Source organism: Rattus rattus, chromosome 7, assembly GCF_011064425.1.
Source record: "Rattus rattus isolate New Zealand chromosome 7, Rrattus_CSIRO_v1, whole genome shotgun sequence".
In the NCBI taxonomy this organism is placed as follows: Eukaryota; Metazoa; Chordata; class Mammalia; order Rodentia; family Muridae; genus Rattus; species Rattus rattus.
The window spans coordinates 7,537,431-7,565,145 of NC_046160.1; the positions used below are offsets into that span (position 1 = coordinate 7,537,431).

At 45.8% G+C, this 27,715-nt stretch overlaps 1 protein-coding gene across 1 annotated transcript in view; it reads right to left on the reverse strand.

Moving 5' to 3' along the window:
- LOC116905595 (calmodulin-lysine N-methyltransferase) overlaps positions 1–27,715 on the reverse strand; it is a 56,994-nt gene that overhangs the window by 5,316 nt on the left and 23,963 nt on the right. Inside the window, exons 6-8 of the mRNA XM_032908597.1 lie at positions 19,973–20,047; positions 12,575–12,638; positions 1,054–1,185 (exon numbers count right to left, since the gene is read on the reverse strand). Of these exons, the coding sequence (XP_032764488.1) occupies positions 1,054–1,185; positions 12,575–12,638; positions 19,973–20,047 (271 nt within the window). The remainder of the gene's footprint in view (positions 1–1,053; positions 1,186–12,574; positions 12,639–19,972; positions 20,048–27,715) is intronic.

Genomic DNA, 27,715 nt, shown 5'->3' on the forward strand with positions numbered 1-27,715 from the left:
AAGCACCCTCCACTCCCACCCCCACCCATAAGCTAAATGGAGCCCTAGAGACACAAAGAAGGCAGCCCGTTTCAAGGAAGTGAGACTCAGGGTCCTTTCTCCTGCTTGGAAGATCTGATCCGTTTTGAATATGACTTTCCAGTAGCTGACTTATTTCAACATTATATCACAGCCCTGCGCAGTAAAGAATGCTATTCCCGTTGTCCCAGGAGAAAATTAAAGTCAGGCTTTTTACTTTTCTGCAGTCATACCTTGCGGAAAAGCATGACAAGCCAGAGTCTCTCACCAAGGGCGGGTGAGCTCAGCAAAGGGAGACTTCTGTAAGGGCCCGAACATACACAGGAAGTCCGTGTTAGTCTAGTCCCAGTGACAGGCACCAGCAACGTGAGAACCCTAAAAACTTTTCCATGGAATGCTGGCCTCTGGGTGCCCTATATTGCCCTATGCCCATAAATAATAAAAGGCTGATAACACTGCTTTATGTAAGCAGGCTTAGAACTCACTCTCAGATAAGTGCTTCTGACCTAAATCTTGTAGCGCCTCAGTCTGACATATAACCTCGCAACTGTGAAATTCTGTATGAGATTCAACAGCCTCAAACTGTCAACTGACCCAGCCATAAAGCAAGCAGAGATAAAGACTTACAGTCCGACATGATACAATTAGACATCCGCCTTCTATTTATTTCAGTCCCGCTAAGCATTTAACCGACTTAAAAGTCGAAGGTTTTTCATGAAAACACAAATGCATGTTTGTCATTCATCCTAAGCCGCCTCCTCTTGCATCGTGCAAATTAGTCCATTATGAATGAAAAAAGATTAGTTTGTTTCAGAGAAGGGGGTAAACAGGGACGATTTCTGTAAAATCCTCGTAGACACGCAAAGATAAAAGATGGCTTTAGCACACGAAATAATCAGATACAAATGGCTGTCCAGAAGCAGCACACCTAAAGAATACTTTAATCAAATATTTAGGTTACCTGCCAAAAAGACCATGATCTCTTCAAAATGCAACTCGGATTAAAGTGTTATCTTGCACAAGCAGAGAACTAACCTTGGAGTGGAAGTTTGAAATGCGCTCATCGTAATTTTCATGTCTTTGGAGAGAGAGACCGGCTTTTTCTGCTAGATTGCAAAACTGGTTGAAAGTATTCCCTCGGCGTGGGGCAAATACCAATGCTTTCCCCTAGAACATTAAAAGAGAAAAGCACACAGTTGAAAACTGGGAGACAACCAAACACAACAGACGCCAGTCAAGGTGTTCGTCTTCTCCTCTCAGGGACAGACATGTAACTGCTCTGGAGACATCTAAGCAGGATGGACGCTCACGGGAAGAACTGTTTCAAGGGCAGGCCCAGAAAAGAATATTTCACACTCAGGTAGCCATGCTATATTGCATTATTTTTAAATAACGTCTACATAATAAAATGCGAACAGAAGCTGCTCTGAACAGCATACGGTATATCAGACCTAATGGTTTAAGCGATGGCTGTTAGTCTGGGCGTCTCCCGTTACTCTTTCCCACCTACCCACACAGTCACTACACAGCTCCAGAGCGTGTCGTAACCAGTCGTGTATACGTGTTAATCCATTATGCCCTGAAGATGGGGTGCCAACCTATTCTCCCTGGGGTCAGTGACCACAACCCATGCCTAAGCGCTCTTGTCAGTTCTGCTCCCAAGTCTTCTCTGTGACTCCCCTGGTCGGGGACTAGGTTCTGAGACTTAGGTTTCCAACTTCGGGGGATCCCTGGGAAAGGCCCACATGGGAACAGGACAACTCACGTCAGCGGTCAGATCAAAGTGGGACCATGCAGGCAGGTGTGCCTTTCTAAACAGCCGCATGATCTGAAGAAGACTGTGTCATGAGGAGAACCTGACTAACACATACACTGGACCCCGGCCAGTGTGTCAGGACGTTCGTAATGACTCTTGACTAATAACTGCTTACGTGTTAATTCCACTGCCTTCCCCTAACATGCATTCAGAGCAGCCCGGTTTCTGGACCTTATTTTCTCCCCACTAAACAGAAACAGGCCCCTGCATGCTTGTTTACTCCATGCCACTCCAGGTTCTGAGAAAATTATTAAATGCATTCCAGTTCCTTTTTTTTGGGGGGGTGTTATTGTTAGAGGCAGTGTCTTACTATGTAGTCCAGGCTAGCCCCAAATTTGCATTGGTCTGGCCTTTACCCGCTGAGGTCTAGAGTTGCAGGTGTGGGTTACCATGCCTAACTTAGTCAAGTTCCTTATGACAGAAAGTTATCACTCATACCTACTAGGCATTTGTTAGCGAGTGTCAGACAGGGGCTCAGCACTGTACACACATCATCTCTGTTCTCCAGCCCCTGAATGTATTCTTAGGTCTCTTTTACAGGATACTCAGAAAGATGGACAACTGGCCTCGGGGCAGAACCCAGATTTGATCAGACGCTTATCCAACTGAGTCCAACATGGCTGCCGTTCTCTCGATTCCAGTGTCCTTACTAGACACACTGACGACAGTGACAGGTGCCACCACAAGAGCCGCCTCACGGGCCTTCTTCAACCCCTCCCACACCCTTCTTTATGACCTTGTAAACTAGACGTTGTACTTTACGGATAAATAAACCAGCAGGGTAAGGTTTGGGAAATAGTAGGGGCAGAAAGAATCGTGGACTTAAACCGTGGATCCCCTCCATCAGACAGCCATGGCATCTCGGGACAGCCAGAACCACTATTCACCCAACAGAGAGCCGGGAGGGGTTCTGGGGTTGGTTTCGTCTGATCTCTTGAGACACAAGAACCCGGCGTCCTCGGCTGACCTGCTGAGCTCGCTCAGCCATCTGATGGGAAGAACCGAGTTGCATGGCCTTTTTTGTTTTTCCTTCCAGCGAGCTGTGAGGCTCAAAGGAAGAGAATGTAAAAATAATTTGAACAGCAAGGCTATTCAGACATAAGACTGGGCAAAATCCATATTCCTCATGCTATAAGAATCCTCACCCCACCCCATCTACCTGCAAGAGAATCCAGTGACCTGCTGCCCTGGACTTCAAGTGTGCTTCCTGTTGTGCACACACACACACACACACACACACACACACACACACACACACACACACACACACACACACACACACACACACACACACACACACACCCAGGCACATAATTACAGCAACACCAATCATGCCACTACACCTAAGGTTCTGTCAGCTTCTCCAACACTAATTGCTATTTTCAGGCAGTTTTCAAACTTAGCAGCAAAAATTCATTTTTATGTGAAACTAGATATAATACACGGTCTCAGCAGGAGAACACAAGTCTCCTTTTTTTTTTACCCCCAGGGGCGGGGGTGGGGAAGGAGGGGATTCCAGTCGGTCACTTCAGTCATTTCTAAGGACTGGTTGCCATGCTAGAGAGTTCTGAATAATGTAAGTTGTTTCATTTTGAAGTCACCTGCAAAGACTGTCACACAGTTAGAGCTGAGGAGTTGAATTTTTACAGCTATTATCTGAGCTCTATATCATAGCATCTCAGGGTGACAGAGTTGGTGTTTGCATTCACGGAGTGCACACGTCCCACATCCCATTCACTGGTGGGTTGGGCGTGGGTGGTTAGGCTAAGAAGCATTTTCTGACTACACATAATTCCTCGGCCTAAGGCTCAGTTTATCACCTACCACTAACAGCTATACCCAGAATAGTGGCCCCCTCCCCTCGCCTCTCCGCCACCGCCATCGCTTTACCTTTGTTCTTAGTACTTATCGTCAGACACACACTACGCCCTTGTTTGCTATTGCCAGACTCTCTGGCTGGCTTGCCTGCTCCGTGACAACAGGGGCTTCCTCCGCGCCTAGCAGATAGTAGGCGCTCGGTCAATATTTGTTGAAAGAATAAACTAAATCCAGGTGCTGAACAATAGGAAGAACACCAGTCTGGGAACCTGAAGGCCACTCTCTATTGCTTATTCTTTTGAACACATTTTCTCCAAGGGACTTTTCACAGATGCCAGTTCTAGGGCGGGATTACAGAGGGCACCTAACCACCCAGTCCAGCACCCACACCTAACCACCCAGTCCAGCACCTACACCTAACCACCCAATCCAGCACCCACGCCTAACCACCCAATCCAGCACCCACGCCTAACCACCCAATCCAGCACCCACGCCTAACCACCCAATCCAGCACCCACGCCTAACCACCCAATCCAGCACCCACGCCTAACCACCCAATCCAGCACCCACCCCTAACCACCCAATCCAGCACCCACGCCTAACCACCCAATCCAGCACCCACACCTAACCACCCAATCCAGCACCCACTCCTAACCACCCAATCCAGCACCCACACAATGAGGAGGAGGGAGCTGGAGTATTGGTCCAGAGTTAGTTATGCTTTTTAAAATGCTTTTCCTTTTGCTGAATACAGAACTCTGAGGTGTGGATTCACGTTTAGGAGGGTGATAGCACACCATCCATCCATTTGGTGACGTCTACCAGCCTCTGCCCCACACTGTAATGAGTGCTTCTAAAGATGGGCACCCCAGTGTCCGCAGGGGAGCAGGGCATGTCTGTGGAGAACTACAACTGACAGATATCCCTTACAATTTGGCTTCAAAAAAATCAAAACAAGAAAAACAATATAGACATAAAGTTAGCGTATTATCCTAGGAAAATCATTTTCAATTCACCAAGGTGTAACTTCCTAAGCATTCAGCTCGGACTCATCTTTAAAACACAGAAGGAACACTTGGAGGAATGGAACATTGGACCGATGGGCAGATTCGAGGGAGTTCACTTATCCCCGGGGAGAGGAGAGAAGTTCCATTTGGCAGCAAAGACACTGTTGACACCATGAGGTCTGCTGGTAAGGGGCCAGGCTGCTCCATATTCCGGTGGCAAAATAAGGGCACTTCCGAGTCATCTAGGAAAGGCATGTGCCACGCCACTGAATTACCTTTGCCCCTCCTCTTCCAGGGAGCCAATTATTAAACACTGATTACATGTTAAGTGCATGCCTATATTTGATTATTTACCTGGTTTCTGACAGGCAGCCTTTGCTCACCCCCCCCCCATTCTTCTCTCTCTTTCTTTCCTGGCTTCTCCTCTCCCACTAGTCTGTCTGTCAGTGACCCCAGGCTTCTGCCTACTTTTTCTTCCTGTTTGGTATAAGTCTAGGCAATTGCACTGAAGTCCTCAGCTTCAACTATCGCTTAAACACCAATAACTTCCAAGAATATAATAGAACTACAGCGTTCACCTTTGTGAAGGGTCCACACCCCTCGTCCTGGGGGCCTACTCGTCTCTGCATGTGCGTGCTCTGAAAATATCTTTAACCCATTCTGTCTAACGTGGAATGTAAGCCTTGGCCCCAAACCTTACCTCTTCAAAGTCAGTGCACCCAGCGACACGCACACACACACACACACACACACACACACACACACACACACACACACACACACACACGCCCAGAAGCCCAGATGCACAGAGCCAAGGGCCTGTGTGTTGTGTCTCCACACTCCCTCCCAGCCAGGAACCAGAACACTGCCTGTGTGTTCTTTCTTTTCTCCTCTCTTTCTGCTTCCCTCCCCTCCTCTCTCCTTCCCTTCTTCACCGACCCCGCCCCACCCCTTTGTTTTTACCCTGTAGGTGCTGGGACTGCAGGCACACACTGCCACATCAGGTAAGGAGCTGTCTTCCAAAACCTCATTGCCACCCCACCCCCACCTTCAAGTGTGTTCTGCACTGCTTGAGGGGGACCTTAGGGACAAAAGGAGACCAGAGCTAGAAGCACAGTTTTCCCCTTCCCTTTCCTCCCCTCCCCTCCCTCCCCTCCCCTCCCCCCTCCCTTTCCTCCTTTGTGGGTGCTGGCTCTTGAACCCAGGGCTTTGTGAACGGCACGTGCTCTAGCACTGAGCTGCACCTCAACCTTAACTTTCATCTCTTTAACTCTTTAAGCCGTCGAGACAGTTTGACGTCACAGTCTTTCCAGTGACATGAGGGTTGGAAACCCCCAAGATGGGTTCTGACTTCTTGGGATGGCAGATGAAGCCCCATGTGACCTGGCTCGCACGTGTATCTACGACTGTCCCTGGGCCTCCCATACTCACTTGGACCTCTAGTCCAGCAGAGCTCATCATGGCTTCTGTGTTCGTCCATGCAGCTCCTTGTCTGTAAACTTGCAAACATTCCTCAGGCCACAGTACCTCTCCTACCTCCACTGTTTTCGTCTGTCCGGTGGGTGAGCTGTTACTCATCCCTCAGCACCCAGGCCAGATGCCCCACGCTTTGAGGCCTTTTCTGACTTTCTCTGGCCTCTACAGCCTATGCCTCCCCGGCAGTCATTTCTACCCCTGCCTCCTCAGGTCGCCACGCCTTTGCTCTCCTGCCTCACACCATGTGCACCTGCTTGCTTCCTCGGGGTAGGGCTGTACTGTTTCTTCCTGTCTGCTGGCCCTACCTCTGTCCTGAGCATCCAAGAGCCATGCAGACAGTGAACATCGCTCCACACCTTTAGTTCCGTTACCTCCTACTGGCTGAGGCCATGCAGAGGTGGGTATGCGGTGGGCCCCCGAGGAGCTTTGCTTTTCTGATTCTCCTTTACGGTGATCTTTGCAGCATTTGAGTGACCCAACCTCTGCTCATAAACATGTAGCGGCTCTGAATTCCTTCCCTGAGAAGGTCTCTTCATTGCAGTTCAGTCAGCTTCACAAAATGGTTCCCCAAAGGAATGTTTTAGCTTCATTTTCTGCCTCTGCCCAAGCTCCAAAGTAGACGATACAGCCAAGCCAGAGTGCATTGCAGGCAAACACTGTGCTTTCCACTCTGCACAGGTGAGCAGCTTCTGCGCTCCCTCTGCTAGAGAAGTGGCTCTCTCCCTGGTTCCTCCTGCACAGCACACCCCGCTGATGCCTCTGAGATCAAGCTGCAAACAAAGGCCACTTCCCAGGGCCACCAGTCCCCCTGCGCTTTCTCCTAGCTCCTCACTCCTGATCTGGCCTTGCTGAGTTAGACTTGCCAGCCACTCCTGTGTGACTCTCTGCTGCTATCCTAACTTAGAAGGTTCCTCAACTCCAAATTCTCACCTCACACTCTGGAGCACAGCGCCCAGCACGGTTACTCACAAGTATTTCACAAAACCAAACCATCAACCTGTGACCTGTGGCCGACTTGTGGCCACTGGTAGCCCAGAACCACTCTGAATGCAGCCCAACAGAAAACCCATAAGCTTACTTAAAAGATTCTAAGAAGTTTTTGTTAGTGGACTGGATCGGGCAGCTCATGAGTGCGAATTCTGTAGATGACAGACAACTTCATGTTGCGATGTCAAAAGAGCCCAAGTAGCACTCGGGAGTAGAATGATAGAAAAGCCCAGCATCATCATGGAGAACTTCCTGTGCGCCAGGGTTTCCTTAGAGGGTCTAGGCAGACTTGAATGTGCCACACAGACCAGGCTACCTGGGTACACCTGTATCTTAGAACAGCTCACATTCTACTGAGCAGATAAGCTCTCCAAAGCTTCCTAGAGCCCGTAAGGACGGCACCAGGCTAGCTGTACTTTGCACTGAACAGTGTGGGTGTTTCGCGTCACTACAAACAGAAGTTCAATTCTGGGGAACCCCAGAGTTTGTACCTCGTGCCTTGGTGTGCTGGGAAGAGCGCATAGGACTGCACACGCTGAATCAAGGCCCTTAGAGCTTCTGGGGGCTGGGCCCATTTCTACCCTGAGCTGAGCAAGGGAAGGCTGAATAGCTCCTCACCAAGAGCTGGTGAGGACTTGCTAGGCCTCTGACCTGGCCAGAAGGAGCCGCCTATTGTGGTTTGGAGCATGGCTTCAGTCGCCAGGGAGCCCCCACTCCTCATGCATGGCAAGTTCCCTGAGACAGGCAAAAAAAAAAAAAATGTTTGTACAGATGTAAACACAGATGTTTAAAAAAGGTTTACTTATTTTATGTATATGAGTACATTGTCTTCATGCACACCAGAAGAGGGCATTAGATCCCATTACAGATGGTTGTGAGCCACCATGTGGTTGCTGGGAATTGAACTCAGGACCTCTGGAAGAGCAGTCAGTGCTCTTAACCACTGAGCCATCTCTCCAATCTGAGAGATTAGATTTTTAAAAAGAGAGGAAGGCAGTCATTAAAAAGAAATAGGTCAGATGGTTTCCAACTACAGGACTTCCTGGACATAGGCAGGGCTCCTAGGATCTTGTGACTCCTGGTTTTGAAGACAGTTATGTGAATTCCGCAGTGACACTTAAAGGACTATATTATTATTTTTATTTGTATTGTGTGTGCATGTGTACACACACACATGAGAACATACATTACAGTCAGAGAACAACTTTCTGTTTGTTTTTTGAGATATGGTTTCTCTGTGTAGTCCTAGCTGTCCTGGCACTCTCTAGGTAGAGCAGACTGGCCTTGAACTCACAGAGATCTGCTTGCCTCTGCCTTCTAGGTGCTGGGCTGACAGCCATGGCCCCCTCTGCACCCAGGCTTTGTTTATTTGTCTGTTTGCTTGTTTGTTTTTGAGGACAACTCTCTGGTTTTCTCCTTTCACACGGGCCTGCAGGCCTGCATGACGGGCACTTTGACTTGTTGGGCCGTCTCGCTGGCCACAGTGGCATCTCTGAGCTGCGGACAATTGGCAGCCAGTTGCACAGGGGCAGCCAGCTGGAGTGCTATCTGCATTGCCTCCTTGTGGCGTCCCCACAGCCTGGCCGCCCTGGCGGGCCTCTGGGACACACAACCCCTTTAGAGGGACATTAGCGGGTGTCATTTATTGTTTGTCAGTGCTGTTCAACGTGCAGGCTGCTCTGGCCAGATTTCAAATTGCTTTCGGGTCTTCTGATATAGGACATGACTGTTGTCACAGACTTTAGGGAACATGGCCTTAAGCAGACACCCCATCAATCATCAGCAAGGAGAAAACATTCACCAGCAGGGGAGAGACGCTGGTTCTTGGGATGAGTAAAATTTACCGATACCATTTTTTTTTTAATGTCTCTCTTTTCTAGAAAGTTCCTCATAGCACTTGGATGGAAGCCAACTGCATATGTATTTGTTTTTTTTTCCACCAAGAGTTGGAAAAAAAAAAAAAAAAAGACTGTTTCAGGCTGGTGGAGTTTTTAACTCCCTGATGGAATCTCAGGCCTGGTATGGTGACTCTGCAGGCTCTGGGTCTGTCCAGCTGAGGACCCAGGGGTTAGGCTTAGGTTCAGACACTGGGGTTGGGACAAGCCTCCGCCCACAACCCCCCTACCCCCACCTATTTCCCCTCATTTATGATTGCTCTATTCTAAGAACAGAAAAGCAGGGAATGCTTCCTCTTTCTCTGTTTCTAGACCCTCTGACCTCCAAATGGTAATCTAGTCAGGTTTGAAACCAAGTAAAGACACACCTCCGAAGTACAGAGCTCGCTTCTTCCTGCGACCTGATGCGGAGATTATTTAACTCTCGCGGTTGTAGCCCTGGCCCTCTTCCGACCTAGGAGGACTGTATGTAGTAAAAAAGGGGTCGCCTGCACCGAGTAGGCAGTGCCCCCGGGACCAGTCAGGTTCTGTCGTGCTGGAGGCTCCTGTACAGCGGAAAGCAGCAGGCGCAGATGGGCATGCGCAGAGATCCCTGGTCTGGGCAAGGAAATAGGCCTCCCCTCCCTGGCGGCTTTTCTCAAAGCCCTTGCTTGGCATGTGCCTCCTGCACCTCGCCCCTAGTGCAGTCAGAAAGTTTAGAAACTTTCCAGTCTCTCGCACTACAGTGAATTGGCTTCTCTCATTGTACAGAGAAGAAACTGAGGTTTCCAGAGGATGTGACCCCTTGCTTTCCATTTCCGGAGTCTAACTGCACCTGCCCTGGTCAGTAGGACTGAGGGCCCCAGAGCTGACACACCTTCTAGGAGTGTGGGCAAACTCTTACTTTCCCCTTGTTGGGGACAAATGGGGCATGACAGGAGGCCCTGGAGCCCATTAGTACTCAAATTGACCTGACACTCAGCTTCCTACCAGCCAGGCCACCATTTCTTCTTAGAGCCACTGTCTCCCATGTTAACCCCAGTAGCTGGCAGAGCCATAGAAAAGGCCAACTACCATTCCATAGACTTACTGTCTCGGTTCGAAGTCTAGGCAGGCCATGCCACACAGTCCAGGCTGCCCTCAAATTCATGACCCTGTTTGCTCCGCCTCCTGAATGCTGGGCTTATAGGCAGGCACCACCACATTCCAGCCGTTACAATGTCTCTTCCAGGAGATCATTCTGGGGGCTCTTGCTCAGGCCCCGAGAGCTTGCAGTATCCTATGTTGAACCACCAGGGGCTCAGAACCCACCAGTGTACCCCCATCTTATGTCTCTGTCTCTGGTGGACATCTTCATACGACGGGCCACAGAATCACGGAGGAACTGTCTAGGGTCAAAATAAACCTACACTTAGCTTTAACTGTAATGTAGCCATTGCGTGTGATCTTAGTCTTGAAGTATGACAGTCTAGTCAGTGGGAAGTCCATTGGAAGTATGAGGGTCAGCCAGTAGTGGGAAGCCTCAGGCTCACCAGCCTTGGGATCCTTTATTGCCTAGTCTATGTGATTTTCTAATCCATGTGACCTTCTAGGATCCAATGAATAATAGAGGTCCTGGTTACAGGTCCCCTGCCTCTACAGACCTGAGATTCTGAGGGACAGTTTCAATAATCCATACCCTATCCATTATTTCAGACTTCCTCTTGACAGTGGGCCTCCAGACTTTAAACCAGAACACCCAGTGGCCTGCTGCAGCATCAGCAATCCTGTGAGGCACCTAAGGAGGGAACTCTGCTTCTAATGCCGCAGGCTGGGTTTGGCTTTAGCCTTCTGCCTGAAGCCTGTGGAAGTGTCACCTGCTCCAGGCCTTGGCCTTGGCCTTTTCTGCCATAAAGTGAAGAACTGGCTGTCAGTCAGGGGGGTTGCTGTCCGGCTCAGAGGGGGCTGTGTGGAGCCATACTTCAGACAGGGAAGAGCATGGTTCAGGGTTTAACAGCCATGTGAGAGCCTCGAGAGATTCCAGTCCAATCTGCATTTAGGTCTATTCATAGCTTGGGCAGTTTTCTATTGTAAGTCATGCAAATCTGCTGCAAAATGGAGTATTTGCCACAAATAGGCTTTGAAGGGGTGTTGGTGATAGTGAAGTACTGTTTGTGCCGTGTGAGACCCCGGAGTCCTTGACAGCATTGTGTTTATGTATGAGACATTTTCATAGAGGCTTTGCACCCAAGCATCTCAGGGCCCTCCCCGAGAATCTTGGTCTTGCAAATACTTGCAAGCATCCTCCAAGGCTAACGGGGGAGATGAAGAGGCCCAGAAGAGGCTCAGCGTCCCTTCTGCTGCCCTCGACTTGGGCGGCCTCCTCCATGTGGCAGCAGCCAGCAGCAGCTTGGCACATGTCCCTTCCTTGCCTCAGGACCTACTTCCCACTTCAGAGGCAGAATCGAGAAGGCCGATTTAATTGAATTGATTGCCACTTACAAAGCGTTACTCCTCTGAGAGGCCTATTTAAAGTTTCCGAACTGGAGAGAGATAAGGAAATAAAAGGCAATAGTGTAAAAGCAGTGGATGGTTATCAAATTGCTCTGGGAGCCTTCGGTGTGAGAAAGATATAAAAGAAAGATTGAAAGGTATTAGTCTATACGTCTCACTGAGGTCACAAGGCTAGAGTCTTTCACAAAAGACTTGGGAAACAAAACTTTAGAAAACACACAGACACGAACACACACACAGCGGTCATATCAGATAACTTGGAGTTCTTATCTTCCATTACACTAAGGCCGTTAGCCTATTTTAAATTCCTGTGGCATGGCAAAGAGTCTTACATACTTGTAAGTTTTTTTTTAATGCATGAGCTTTAAACTCGTTTTCTTACTTTAAATAGATGTATATTAACTCTCCGTTTAGTCTACAAGACCTCCTAGCCTAGTATAACAGCTCAACAAAATAAGAGTGGATACAAACTCTGTAATTTACTCACAGGCATAAATGGATATATAAATGTAAAAATGTGCACAATATTTTATGCCATGCTTGGCTTCATTGTGACCTAATATTTATAATATGTAAATAATGGCCTCCTTTTAAAGCAAAGAACTTTTAATATACAGATTCATCTGGAAGTCCTTTTTTTTTCTTTGATATAAACAGAAATAAAAAGAAAAAAGTGAGCTTACACAATAAATACCCAACGACAAAGGTTACCACTGAAGGGATTTAAAACGACAGAAGTCAACATAAAAATTTCAATATCATAATTCTACTTTAATGTGAAGATATTGTTATCAAAGGGAAAGACTCCAGAAATTCTTTGATAAAAATCATCTCCTACTATCTTTGAAGCCGTTTCATTTATTTTACTACCCACGGTGTTCCTTATCAGAAGGCCAAGGGTAAGAAGTTTCCTAGTTATGATTAGGAGAGAACCTGACAGATCAGAAGACCCAATTGAAGTTGGACATAATAAATATTAAAGTATTACATGACATTAATCCCACCATTCCACTGCTCTTCCAATCTTTGTGTGCAGACTAATTATTCAGTAGCCAGTGTTCAGGAGAAAATAGAAACATACTTACTGAGGGCTGGAGTAATCTCTTTATTGCATCAACAAGGCTGGCTCTGTACTGGTCCAGGAACAGGCTGCCATTGAGAAGAGAAGAGAATCCAGATTAAACTGGGCCTCCAAGCCTAATGATACTGATGCTGATAAGTGCCAGGCTAATTACACGCTTACACAACACCAGAGGAAGACTTCCCGTCCATTCAAGGTCTTGCTGGGGGGACACTGAAGGAGATACTGTGACCAGAGTTATCCAATGACTGTCAAGCTGTCAACACCAGAGTCCATACCTGACTGTGCTGTGTTGATGCCACGGGGACAGATTTTGTTAAAAGCGTCACCTGGTGGAGACGGAGCACTTGGTACTTCCTTTTGTTAGAGCCCAGGGTCCAGTAGACGAGAGGTCCCACCAGTGCCGCTGTGAGGCTGCCCTTTGAGAGCAAACCACCAGCCCCATGCACCCAACGACAGCCCCAGGAGCCAACGACCTACAAAGCCCACTCAGGCGATGCGAGTGAGGGCCATGGTAACTCGAGGTTTCCTTCCCTTTGCCTCCAGGTTGATTCCTTCCTACCCACTGCAATTTCTCCTTCTCCTCCTTGGGTCTTTGCTTTTGTGTTTTGCTGTCTGTATGATTGAGTTACTCTGACCTTATTTTCACCACATCTTCTCAGACAGGTTTGGAACACAGTTTCTTCATCTAAACAGATGGATCCAAGACTTAAGTGTGGGTCACCCAGCAGTTGGTGGCAAGTTAACTTCCACAAGTCTATGGTTGAATGTGTCCCCTCTACTGACCTTTGAGGTGGCCCGTTTGGTGCTGTTTAGTTCTGCCATGGAAGATACAGAGTCCCCTAGAGTCCTGCTAGAAGACCCAACATGCAAGACTGATGTGCTTGGCTGACCCCATGGTTCTCAACCTGTGGGTCTCGCCCCCCTCATGGGAGAATCAAATGACCTTTTCAAGGGGCTGCCTAACACTGTTGGGAAACAGGTATTTACATTATGATTTATAATAGTGGTAAAAAAGAAGCAACCGAAAATCATTTTACGGTTGGGGATCACTACAACATGAGGTTCATTAAAGGTCCGCAGCATCAGGAAGGTTGAAGACCACTGTCCTAGACGCTCAGACTGTGAGCTATATCGTCGTTCTTTACAAATTGGTTGGTCCTCGTATTCCCTTGCAACAGCATAGGCTTCGGTGAGATGTCTGAGTGTCTATGTAAAGCCAAACAAAGGTTTCCCATGGGGCCGTGCTATGGAGGAGCAGAAGCGTCTAGTGCTAGAGGGACACAGTGCTGAGTTCCCCTCCAGACATCCTTTGGCCCTCACCGCATCTCGATGAGGGCTTTGGGCACAGCTACAGTCCTCTGCCAAGATAAAGCAAGGCTTCCGACTGTGTCAACTCCACCGACTGGTGGGGGCCACTTCTTTCTGAGCTCCATATTAGGATCCATCGTTTGGTGAGGACGAACGCTGGACTTCAGCATCGGTGGCTGCATCTCTGAAACAGGAATACTGGCCGTTGGTACTGATGGCTGTTGTTCTCCCTCGGATAACAGAAGTGGGAGTGTGTGATTCAGGTTTAATGAAGTTCTGGATCTGACCTTTCTATGCGATCACGGGTAACGTGCTGTATGTAAGGCCTCAGTTTTCTTGTCAATAAAGGCCCACTTATGTGGCTGTGGTGGACATCAAATTAACATATGTCAATTCACAATCATTGTGTACTTACGCCATATGAAGGGCAATATTATGCATTGGGGCTAAGCTTTAAATAGAGCAAGCTCAACTCCTAACAGATTTTCATTCAGAGTTCATTTAGGCCTCGAGGCTCAGAGCGTAAACAGTACCGTCTCCACCACCTGAAGCCGCTCATCACGGTCCTCGGAATGGAGCAAGTTTACATCCAGTGTCTGTCTCAGTGACCCCGCATAGTTTTCTCACAGGCCTTGCTCAGGGCTACTGGTCTGTGTCAACATTTAGGTAGGATGTTTGCCCACATAGACGCTCTTCCAGTTTGACGAGTCTCCCCTTTAGAGGAGGGAGCAAGAGCTGGGCATGGTGGGACATCAAAGGATGATCATGACTTTTAGACCAGTCTGAGTTACCCTGTCTGAAGGTAGGAGGGAGGGAAGGAGGAAAGAGAGAGGAGGAAGAAAGACCAATCGATTCTGAAGTAATCGACTGGACCCGGGACCTTATACATGCTAAGCAAGCCCTCTACCGCTAAGCTATACCTTTTCTCCTGCCCTGGAAAGGTGCTTTGAGCTACAAAAACATTGGCCAGTGAATCTTCTGATGAGCTACTGACCGTGTGAACTCCATTCCCACCTAGCAACCAGGGTAACCTGGGAACTCATTATCTTTCACCAAGTTGTCTCCTTAAATCCTCGGACAAAGAATATGCTTAATTTAAATGCTGCAAAAAAGTTCCACTAAGTCCTGCTAAGCGGTGATTCATAATCACTAAAGACTGTTAAGAAGCAAATCAGATTGGAACCATGTCTTTTACAAATCATGTTCTTCGAGACACTCCTCCCGTCCTTTAGGGAGGTTAAATCATTTCTGCAGTTTGCTGTTGTTGGAATATTGACTGTGTTGGTTATGTCGGCGGATAAGAGACCTACAGAAGCCCTCTGGCCAGCTGGACGCACAGCAGCTCAGCAAAGAGCTGTTCTTGGCTTATTTCTGCACTCCCGAAAGTGATGAACAGCGCGCACTGCCGCCAGCTGAGCCTCCAGTGTGCCCTTACAAAGCACTCTTCCCACTGTGCGCTCGAAACGGTGACAAAGAGGTTAACATCACAGCAAACTGCAAAGTGCAGCTGTAACACCCGGAACGCATTGCGAACACAGTCATTTCAAAGGTAATGGCATCTACCCCATCGTTCCAAATCAAATTTCCCAAAAGTAATTCTTGTAGGCCTCTGAAAGATCTTTATTCCAAGCAAGCTCACTTTTCTACTTAGCTTCCATGCAGAATTCATAACGCTTTGTGGGGTACGTCATATGAGCAATTTCAATGTGCTTTAGTGGGAGTGATATGTAATCTCCTGAAAATTCACCCCTTAAATAAGTCCTAATGGCTCGGAGAACAGCAGTAGCTTAAGTGGATCTATTTAAAAAGGCTGAGTGGGTCAGTGATGGGAATGGAGATACCGTCCAACTCGCCCTTTAGTCACGGATCAAAATACCCTGACAGTCCAGTTTGGCCATTAAAACACTCTCTCTCTCTCTCTCTCTCTCTCTCTCTCTTTCTCTCTCTCTCTCCTGCACACACACCTATAGGCCATTGCCTGTGGCAGCAACCATCGCTTTGTTCCACTGATCTGAACCAGATTTTCCGACAAAGGAGAGGTGCCTTCTCATCCTCTCCCTAAGAATCCCGGCTGTATGCAGAGCTCGGAGCATGGACAGTCCTCCTCCTAGAGAAAGCCATGCATGCAGAGCATCAGCAGACGGTCCTTTCTGTCAGTCCGCACAGACCCCTGTGCAGTCTCCATGGTGAGACTTGATGCTTTAGATGTCACTTTCAGTGGGGGACAGTCTCTCTCGGCTCTCAGGAACCTACTTTGGAGAGCGTGCCCATGGGGGCTCTAACCTCGCTTGGCTCTGCCCCTTTAGTTGTGAGTTCTGGGCTCTTCTTTCCACAGAGACTGAGGCTTCCCAGGTGAGGTGAAAGGGTCGAATACATTGGAGCTAAGCCCTTTCCACCGGCAGGGATGCTGAGCTGGGAGACCAGGAACTTTTAGAGCCCATGGTATTTCCACTTGAGGGGGGGGGATTTTCTCACAAAAACAACTTAAAAGCCAAACATTTCATCATCATTTAGAAGAAAGCAAAAAGAACTAGGGGAAAGAAAGCCACCTTTGGTACCTGAGCGGTGTAAACATCCCTAGGCAACAAGCAAGGCGGCTGTGAGGGTAGGGAGGGTAGCAGGCCCCGGTCCCACTCCTGTCCCAGGCCTGCAGCTTCAGACACATAGACACACTGTCATCCAGTCCCATGAGTCACAGCGGGTGGCATTTCATGCATGCTTTTTAAGCCTTGTGACAATTCAAACTCACAAAGTCACTTCTGTATTTGCAGAACAACAAACTGGAGAGCCATCGAATGGTTAAGAAATGGACGCAGTCACTGGACTGAAAGAAAGAAATCTTACGTTCAGACTCTTAGGTGCAGAGTCTGGAAAGGCGGGCTAAGAATTAGCAAGCGCTCGCTCTTCCTAAAACAGCAAGGACGGGCTGGACTGCATTCCTACAGAAGGAATGCTTTTATTAAACTTACCAGTGAATAAGCCAATGGAGGAACGTAATAGGCAGGTCACCCCACCCCTGTTGTTGAATATTCTAATATTTTGATGTTTGTTAATAGTGCCCCCGTTTTTTGTAGGGGTGACTGTACCTCCATGTTTCTCTCTGCTTAATTCAAAGTTGACATTTTACAAGTTATTTAGGAACTGTTGAACCATGAAACTATTTTTCATTGTCAGAAATGCTGAGTGGTGAAATAACGACTAGCTTCACAGCTCGCCTCTTTATTTTATAATCTAGCCGAGTGACTAAATTTGGACCGGGAGTAAGGGACTGTCTCCTGGGAAATGAGTTCTTTCCCCCCATTGCCCACAGGTTTATGAGCATTTGAATGTAAATACAGGAATGTGTGAATGGTTTAAGAACATAAACATATCACGGCTTGCCGTCGTCATGTGCATTTTACTGGAAGCTCGGCGTGGGTTTGGAGCAGGCTGGTGAACGGGGCTTGTTTTCATGGAAATGGGATCAAGACGTGCCACTGGTTAGCCATTCAGTGACTCGCACAATGCCACCCTTGCTGGAAAGGCCTCAGTAAGAATTTAATCCATGTACCTAGCATTCACACTTGAGCTCATGCCCCCATTCCTGTGGCCCCCTCCGGATCTCATTCGCTGACTGATGAAGGGTGGCGTGTGACTTACCGTGATCTATTCAAGTGTGGCCCTGCTTCCTGGCATTGACTATTCCGGGTTTCATCGTGGAGAATAGTTCCACAGAGAGCTATCTGCCACCCCTTTGCCACTTCCTAAATAATCCAGTATTGGTCTGCTTGCCCCATAGGACCCGCATCATGCAGTAACTCCTGTGGAACAGCACCAAACCAACTGGATGTAAGGGGTGCGTGGGCCCCGCACACACTGCCAGATGTACAGCGTGGATATAACACACCACTGTACTTTCCAAGTTTCTAAGCAGCTTACCCATCTCCCTGAGTATGAAGAGAGACCATCACCAAAGCATTTCTTTTGGAAATACTATCAGCAGCCCCCGAAAGAGTAGTTTAATGTTTTACATTTACAAATGGGAAATTACAGACAGGCTGACGTTGTGGCACTTAGAACACCGGGGGGAAAAACTTAACCGTCGACTCATGCATAGAAAAAGCCATTTATAAAATGAAGCCTCGGGCATTTACTTCATCTGAATCCATAAATAATTCTTCCATGGCCACCAGATGTGTGTGTAAGGTTGGACTGTGTTATATATCTGTAATGAAAGCCTTCGACCAATATGTACTGTGTTTATCAACTCTATAAGACCCTGTTGTCAGTTAGGTGGGGAAAGGACGAGTTTTTAAACACGTCGTGCTGCTATTTTTAACCTAACTGAGAACATTAATCAGGAGGAGCTTAACTCCTGCTTCCTCTGCTAGTTCCTCTGTCACAAATAGGATGACACGGTGTGAGTGTCCATGGTACAAGCATGACAAAGCCGGGCTGTTCTGATATTTGTGTGCTGGACGATTTAACTGTAAATCTCTCGGCCAGACCTGCCTCTCCCTCATCATCAGAGCCCATCGGGTGACCTGCATCTGAACCTTCAAGAACACTCTGCCCTGGTCCCTCTTCCTGCTGCTCTCTGCGCTGACTCTCTTGCTTAATCTGATCTAATCCTGCCTGAATTCTCTTCATCTGTGCGATGAAACCTGGAGGATCCTTTCTCGTACTGGGTGAGGAAAGGCATTTACTAAATTACTTGGTAAAATCACGTGGGCTGCTTTGAGCTCCTTTTTGCTTGGATGGGGGAGTAGCAGCATGCTTGGAGGCGTGCTGTCAACGATCAGACGGAAATCTAGGTTTCCCCATAATTGGAAGGGGGGGGGTCAGCAATCTATGCAAGGAAACCAACATGGCCCTGGAAACCGGGATTCTCAGCTAGAACAAAAATTCTCAGTAGAATAAAATATTTCTGTTCACTGCAAAGCACACACACACACACACACACACACACACACAGAGAGAGAGAGAGAGAGAGAGAGAGAGAGAGAGAGAGAGAGAGAGAGAGAGTTAGTAGTGGTAAGGAGAAGAAGGATGGGATAAAAAAGCAAAGCTAATCTCAGGAACTGTGGTGGGAAAGTTGTACACTGGAAATTGTCTTTCAATAATGATAAGGCTACACTCTGGAAAATGTATGTGCTTTCCTCTGGCTGAAGTCTGCTCTGGGTTCTGGATCTTGGGCTCGGGCTCATCAGTGTAACACAAGTTTGGCATGGGAACTCATTTTCGAATCTAAAGCAGTTGCTATCATGGTGAAACTACAGGTAAGATCTTCCCCCTCAACAGACAAATGCCTGCTCATGGCCCATGGTTTCCACAAGCTGCAGTAATTACTCAGAGAATGAAGAAATGCACCGAGTGAGTGGAAAAAATGACAAAGGTCTATACGTAGTTATCCTGTGACTTGGGATCCGACTTCCACTTATAAGCATGTAAGGTAGATTGGGCTAAGGTGCAAGACAAAATGTGTAGGGTATATTTATTTTTAAAAAAAATCAGACACCTGACAGAGGTGGGCATTAGAATAAAATGTGAGTGTGTAGTCTTTGTGTTCACTGTAACTAAATACCAGCTTTGAGTGCACTGAAAACATTAGTTGTCAAATACACTTTTAAGAAAGGCTGTGTCCCCCACGCTACTCCACAAATGTGTTTATCTGCCAGGGAGTACATATGTGTGCACACACGTATATCCCCTCATATCGATAGTCAGATCTCTCCCAAGAAGTAAGCTAATTGAGATGTTTGTGTTGATAAACTCCTTTTTCTCCAGACTGCTCCTCTCCGAGCCATAATTATTTGCAATTTGCCTAAGTCGTCCATTTACGGATACGTCAAGCATGAAACAGAGGCAATTCCAGAAAATGGAAATGCTTCTGAAAGTCAATCTTTGGGAAATAATGTGGTAGAAGTTACTGTGAGATAGAAGACTACCTTCTAACTGTCACATGGAGATGAATATTAATTTGTTGAGGTTAAGGTGGCTTTTGTGCTTCATTTGTTGACTTGGCTTAGCCGTCAGCAAAGCAGTGCAGACCAATTACTCCAGAGAAGCTATTTTTTCCCTAACAGGAGTTTTATGATTTTTATGTACTTACCAGTCAGCACACATAACAATGTCAAAATGTCCTTCCAGTTGAGAGACATCTGTCTTATTATCCCATCGTAAAACGCTGGAGGAGAAAAAAGATTTTAAAAATTATACTTAGGGTATTTTTTTTAACTTTTGATTTTGAGCTATTAACATTATTTTTTGTGGCACTTGGAATTATTTAAAAGGTATATACAAATTATTTCAAAAGATAAAAAACCCTAGGATGTACCTGTCTTCTGTATTTTATTTTGTCTTTAAATGTAGAAGAGGAAGAATTCTCTACTGAAATAGGAGAGTTGAATTTTTGCTAGGTTTTATAGGTTTTTGTAGACAAAGCAGATCATTACCTCGGTGTTAGAATAATTCCTGACCCTTACCGATAATGGTGGGAAATGTGACATCGAAACATTCTCCATCCAACTGGAATATGAATTTATAAAGAAATATGAATTTATAAAAAAAACCAAGTCGTGTGAGATTTACTGTCCCATCTTGCCTGCCACCGTCAGTCACGTTTCTTACTGATACAATGAACGGTGTGACTAGAAGGGAGGAGGAACTGCCCTCCTGTATGTGGATGACCTCAGGCCTTTAGTCCTCTCTAGATCTCCTCCCTATGGTCAGTCTCCAAGAGGAGGCTCAGATAGGAAACCGCGCCTCAGTAGCAACAGTAGACAGATGCCTTGGAAAACTCCAGCACCATACCGGAAGCCAGCTGTGCTGTGTACTCTCCTCAGCTGAGAGAGGTGAGGATTAACGTTTTGTTGTAATAAAGCATTTCTAAGGGTGTTTCTCCCACACACCATAGCTGTGACTTGTGTTACTGTTTCTTAAGAAGGTTTATTTATTTACTATGTGTACACAGTTCTGCCTGCATGTAAGCCTGTAGGCCAGAAGAGGACACAAGATCCCATTACAGATGGTTGTGAGCCACCATGTGGGTGCTGGGAATTGAAGGTCCTCTGGAAGAGCAGCCTGTGCTCTTAACTGCTGAGCCACAATTTAGAAAATGTATTTAGAAAGAACACACACACACACACACACACACTTCCAAGATATTGACCAGTAGCAACAGTGACTAGTCACTAGTCATTGAAGAGGATGGACACATAAAATACTCCACAGTGCAATGCTCTGGAGGAGATCCTGAGCCGGGGTAGAGGAAAGAACTGAGTGAAAAGCCAGTAGTTTTGGAGCTAAACAAATGGAATCCAGGGACTGGGGAAACCTGAGTGGCCAGAATGGAGGACCATAGAGAAGAAAGCTGTTAAGAGAACCCAGGGCTCAGATGGCTCCCAAAGAACATTCTGCAAGAAACTAATGTGTGTGTGTGTGTGTGTGTGTGTGTGTGTGTGTGTGAGTGTGTGTGAGTGAGTGTGTGTGTGTGTGTGTGAGAGTGTGTGTGAGAGTGTGTGAGTGTGTGAGTTTGTGTGTGTGTGTGGTGTGTGTGTGTGTGTGTGTGTGGTGTGTGTGTGTGTGTGTGTGTGGTGTGTGTGTGTGTGTGAGTGAGTGTGTGTGTGAGTGTGTGTGAGTGTGTGTGAGTGTGAGTGTGTGAAAGTGTGTGTGAGTGTGTGTGAGTGTGTGTGGGGGGGAGGAAGAGAGAGAGAGACTTGAGGTTGGATAAAAGCCACAGGACAGTGTTGGGGCCACTGGACCAGAGGTCACTGGGCAGGGCCAGTGCCTGTTTTCAGCAGGCAGACCATGAAACCTCAGAATTCACATTCTGGCAGAGTCCTCCGAAGGACCTTGCCTCAGAAGTGGGAAATAATAAACCCTAGAGAAAATGCTGACCTGCTGGTATAAAGCAAATTTTAAGAACACGATCCCAAAGTAAGAAATGATTGCCATGTGACATAACAATATCCCAGAATGAAACTCAAAAATCTTTACAGGTATACAAAAGCACTCAGATCCCAACAAGTTAAAATTCAAAATGCTCATTATATAATCAGAGAGAGAGAGAGAGAGAGAGAGAGAGAGAGAGAGAGAGAGAGAGAGAGAGAACCATTGGGATTCAACCTAGAACTGACAGAGCTACCAGACAATCAGGAAGGGCACTGATACCTGTGTCATATTAGTCTGCATGTATTTCAAATGTGGTACAGAAGCATTGTAGATTTTTAAATTTTTCTAAAATTTTAAATACAAAAATAGCATATGTGAGAAAAACGGACCTAAACTCAATCAACAGAGATTAGAAATGTCAGAAGAGAAGATGAAAGAATCTGAAGACACAGCAATAAAACTACCCAGAATGGAGCTGTCAAGATGGCGGTAGAAAAGGACACGTGACAAGCCTGACAGCCTGAGTCTGAGTCTCAGAGCCCACGTGGTGGAGAACCGACTCTTCCAAGCACATGCTCAGAAACACATGCATGTGAGTTCACTGTCACTGTCCTCAGACACAGCACAAGGGAGCATCGGACCCCATCACAGATGGTTGTGAGCCACCATGTGGGTGCTGGGAATTGAACTCACGTCCTCTGGAAGAGCAGTCAGTGCTCTCAACTGCTGAGCCATCTCTCCGGCCCTCAGATATACAGTAAATAAACAAGTGACCATAAAAAATTTAAAGCTATCCAAAATAAAAAAAATATGGAGAAAAAGTTATTTTTAAAAAATGCAATGCAACCAAAACTGGGGGACAGATTTAACTGACTTAATATTTGAGTTCTTAAAAGCCAGGGGAAGGGAGGAGGCAGAGGAAAGACTAGAAGAAGCCCTGACTGAAGAAGACTTTATTGACTTAGCAAGAACTCTTTACACCCAGATGAAAACGAATGTGAGCCATGAGATACAAAAACAACTGAGAGAAGCACAAACTAAAAAGGCACATCCCATACACAGATGAGAGGATGGGGTCAGAGGGTGCCACGGCTCTAGTGCCTTGGAAGGACAGAGACAACAACTCATCCTCCTAGAATCATAGGTATGGCTTACATCAAAAGCGTTTTATACATAGAAACAACAAGGAGTTACATGTGAAAACATGGGGAAAAGACACATGAATGCTAGTCAAAAGACAGGACAGACATTTTAACCACAGACAATAGATCTTAGAGTAAAAACATTACTAGGGCTGAAAGAGATTGCTTCGTTGTGCTAAAGGGCCAGATAAGGAGGCCAGCCTTGTGCCTCTCAAGCTTATGTCTGAGTAACAGAAAGCCCCACTGGGCAGCGCTGAGGGAACAGACAAAGCCCAGTTATGGTCAGAGATTCTAATGTCCCTCTCTCTTTAACTGGACAGTAGATAAAAACCTAACGAAGGTATATATAAAGCTAATAAAGATAGCTTTAGATGCTATCAATGATATGATTTAATTGATATTTATGGAATGTAAATATAAATTAATCCATTAGTAAAGATAGATTTCATATTTTTTTTCAAATGGATCTATTCTGGATCATAAGTCTCAACAGGGTTAGAAGGATCAAGATAATATAAAAATATGATCCTTGTTCACAATGGAATTAAAGTGGCTAAAACAATAAATTAGAAATCAATGTGCTATAAAATCTTCAAATATTGAGAAAATAAATATTATATTTATAAATATCCTAGAGCCCAAATAAAAAAGTCAAGGCAGAAACTGAGAAGCCCTTAATGAAACAGAAAATGTGACCTACGACAGTTTACAGGATGCTGCACAGTACGTGGGAAGAATTAATAGCAGTAAACACCTACATTCCAAAAACCTCACCAGACTAGTGGCCTCAGTTTCTAGCCAAATACATTTTTAAAAAAGGAGTAAATTAAATGCAACATAATCAAAGAAAGGAACTCATAAAGATCAGAAGAGAAATGAATAAAACAGAAACAAAAATAATAGAGAAAAAAATCAATGAAACCACACACAGGTTCCTTGAGATCAATAAAACTGATAACCCTCAGTTAGGTCAGACTGGCCAGAGGAGAGAAAACAGGGAATCGTGTGTTACTGATGCCGACCGTTATGAGAAAGTGCATCAGGCCAGATTCCAGAGAGAAGAGCAACACATTTCTGTGTAAATATTTCCATGTGCTACCTACATAGCTGTCCGTGACATACACAGAAACACACAGACAGAAATTCACATTAAGTGGGGGTTCATCATCATAAGGAGGTAAGAAAGTTGTTTTGATATTTAAAGATTGATAAATGTAACATGATACTAACGAACTAAGAAGGAAAAACACGTGACCAACTCGAACAGGGCGGAAAATGCATTCGATGCAGTCTAATAAAGTCTGTTTCTCATAAAAAAAAAAAAGAAATCAACTCAGCAATAAAAGACTAGAAATAATTTTCTTAAAGGCCAGCAAGATGGCTCAGTGCATTAAAAAAAAAAAAAAAAAAAAAAAAAAAAAACAAAAACCTCTTCCTCAACCTGAAAAACATCATCCATGAGAAATCTGCAGCTGATGTCATACGTAGTGGGAGGTCACATATAATGGTGACTGGCTGCATTCTTTATCCTGACTTCAGGAGCAAGAACGAGCTGTTTCTTTCACCCTTTCCTGACACACTGAAGGGTACAGCCAGCCCAGTAAGGCAAGAAATGAAAAGGCTTCTAGATTGGGAAGGAAGAAGTCAAGCTGCACTTCTTGGTAACCAGCACAATCATCTACATACAACATGCTGTGGAGGGCCAGCAAAGCGACCAGGACGGGGTAGCAGGCTCATGGGATACAAGATCAATACAAGAATCAATTGTATTTCTTTATACAGGCAACACATACTGGAAATTGGAATTTCCAGTTCCATATCATTTATAATAGCGTAAGGTTTCATAATAGCTTAAACATATAAGAGAGAAGTAATTCTGACAAAAGATGACAGAAATTAAATAGGACCCAAATAAGTGGGGGTGACTCAAAAGGGAAGAGAATAAAACGTGTTCTGACAATTGGCTATTTGTATTTTCAAAAATATAATTTAAATCTATATCTTGCACCACATGCAGAAATTAACTCAAAATAGACCATAAATCCAAATGTAAACCTATCATTATAAAATTTGTCAATGAAAATATAGGAGAAAATCTTTGCAACCTTGCATTTAACAGAGATTCCTTAGATACACACAAGATGAATGACCCATCAAAGAACAAATTGGTAAATTAGATAAAAATTAAAATTAAAAACTTCGGCTCTGGGAAATGCGGAATAAAGGGACTAAAGGGACGAGCCACAGGCTGGGAGAAAATGTTTGCAAATCTCGTCTGAAACAGAGTTTATATCCAGAACACACCAAGGACTCTCAGGATTTGTCAATAATAAGAAAATAAGCAACCCGATTTTTAAAAAAGAATTAGCAGAGCCTTTGAACAGGCACCTCAACAGAGATAAAGACGTGAAAATTTATTCAGTATTACCAACCATTAGGGAAATTAAAAGTAAGGACTCCCAAAATTCCATTATACTCTTAGAAGGGTTGTAATTTAAAATCTCAGTCACATGGAGAGCTGGCCAGGATTTGGAGGCAATGGAAGTCCTCCAATAGTGCCCACGGTAACGTAAGTCAGCCAGTACTTTTGCAAAATCCCTTAAAATGTCAAATAGATGTTTGTTTCTGTGATAGGCATAGACCCTGGAGAAAGCTCACATCCAGGCATCCATGCTGTACACACCCTCAGAAGCTTTATCTCTAATAGTCTCACATCAGCAAAAACCAGAGGTCCATGGAAGGGTGAAAGTGGCCCCGCCGGCTCACAGGAGTGGCACTGTTAGGAGATGTGACCTCATTGGAGGAGAAAGTGTGTCTCTAGGGGGTTGGCTTTGAGATCTTAGAAGCTCAAACCATGTCTACTGGCTCACAGTCTCTTTGCTGCCTGCCTATCTGATTAGAACACTCAGCTCTTCCTCCAGCACCATGTCTGCTTACACAAACCGTGTTTTCCACCATGAGGGCAATGGACCGAACCTCTGAACCTGTAAGCCCCAATTCAATGTTTTTCCTTATAAGAGCTGCCGTGGCCATGGTCTCTTCATGGCAATGGGAACCCAAACTACGACAGATGCATAAGACCCATGCGCAATGAGGTTCAAATGACGATTCGACAAGAAGGAAGAATTGAGGGCTGGAGAGATGGCTCAGTGGTTGAGAGCACTGGCTACTCTTCGAGAGGTCCTGAGTTCAATTCCCCAGCGGCAACATGGTGGCTCACAACCATCTATAATGGGATCCCATGCACTCTTCTGGTGTGTCTGAAGACAGCTGCAGTGTACTCATATAAATAAAAACAAATAAATTTTAAAAAAAGAAGAAAGACATATTGACAGAGGGGGTCACTGGGGTTCATGTACATTATAGCCAGGAGTCTGGCTGAGGCTGGTTTTATGGTTGAACATATAGCATGCATTTGTAAAGATGGTCGACAAAGCATCTGAATTATGTCCAGGTCCTTCTTGTGATTCTCTCTAAACCAAAGTAAAATGTCAAAATCTTATGTGTATCTGAATTTTGTTACCATTTACAGAGAGACATATTTAAAAACCCACCATTCCAGAACTTCCCATTCTTTAGAAACATCCCAAAAGCTACAGACATGGGATCCTGGAAGGCCTCACCGGGACATGGTAGCAGGAAGAGTATAGCTAGAGAGCTGAGTTCATCAAGTGCTAGCGTCCTCCCCTACACAGCGGCGAGGCCAAGGATGCTCTGGGCACCACTTCCTACACTCATGACCCCAACACAGCACAGGACTGCACAGAGGATGAGGGCTGAACAGAAGAGAGCTTGCCCACCATCTAGGAGGTTCAAAACCAAACAACACAGTCTCTCTGCCAGAGCACTTAGTAACTCAAGGAAAGCATCAAATATGAGAAATTTACTGCTGTAAGTGTTCACAAATATCATTTTCCTTTCCTTAGTCTGGCACTAATACATTTCTCTTTCAGTATTGGTTTTAAGTTTAATATTGCAACACAAAATGTAGTCAACTTCTGGAAAGAGGTTTGCATCATCTTTGTGACACAAAACTCATGGAGAGAGAATTCCACAGAAAGTCTTTCTCAATTGTTATAAACTTCATGTGGACTGGGGCTCACCCTAATTTGCATAACTCGGCTTCAGAGAATGCTGGCTGTGGGCACGCAAAGCATCCCTTTTCTTGTTCCCGTGGCTAATATGTCTTTGTAGTGAGTAATGGCCTGACATTTTCGATGCTAAAAACAAGGCAGTTCTTGTGAGGTGTGGTGGCGTATACATTTAATTCCATCACTAGAGAGGAAGAGGCAGGAGGATTGCTGTAAGTCTGATGTCAGCCTGGACTGTAGAGTGAGTTGAGGCTAACCTGGTCTACGTACATCAAGACACTGTCTCAAAAGGAAAAAAAAAAGGTTCCTTGTGCATATTTGTGAAAGTACTATTCTAACACAATTCTTTTTCTAAAAACATCTTAAGAATAGCTTTCGTTATGAGCATGTGTGTGTGTGTGTGCGTGTGTGTGCTTGTGTGTGTGTGTGTGTGTGTGTGCGTGTGCTTGTGTGTGTATGTATGTGCACAGGAGTGCAGGTGCCTATGGAGACCAGTGGAAGGAATCTTCTGGAGTTAGAGTTACAGACGGTTGTGAGTTACCTGATGTGAGTTCTGGGAACTGAACCTGGGGCCTCTATAAGAACAGCGAGTGCTCTTAGCTAGGGAGCCGCCTCCCACAAGTTTTGGTAGTGCCTGAGCTCTCTCCCAGCAGCAGGGAAGGCAGCAGCACTCTCTGCATGGACGTGAGAGAAATCTGCAGACCCTTCCTACTGGTTCATTCGTCTCAC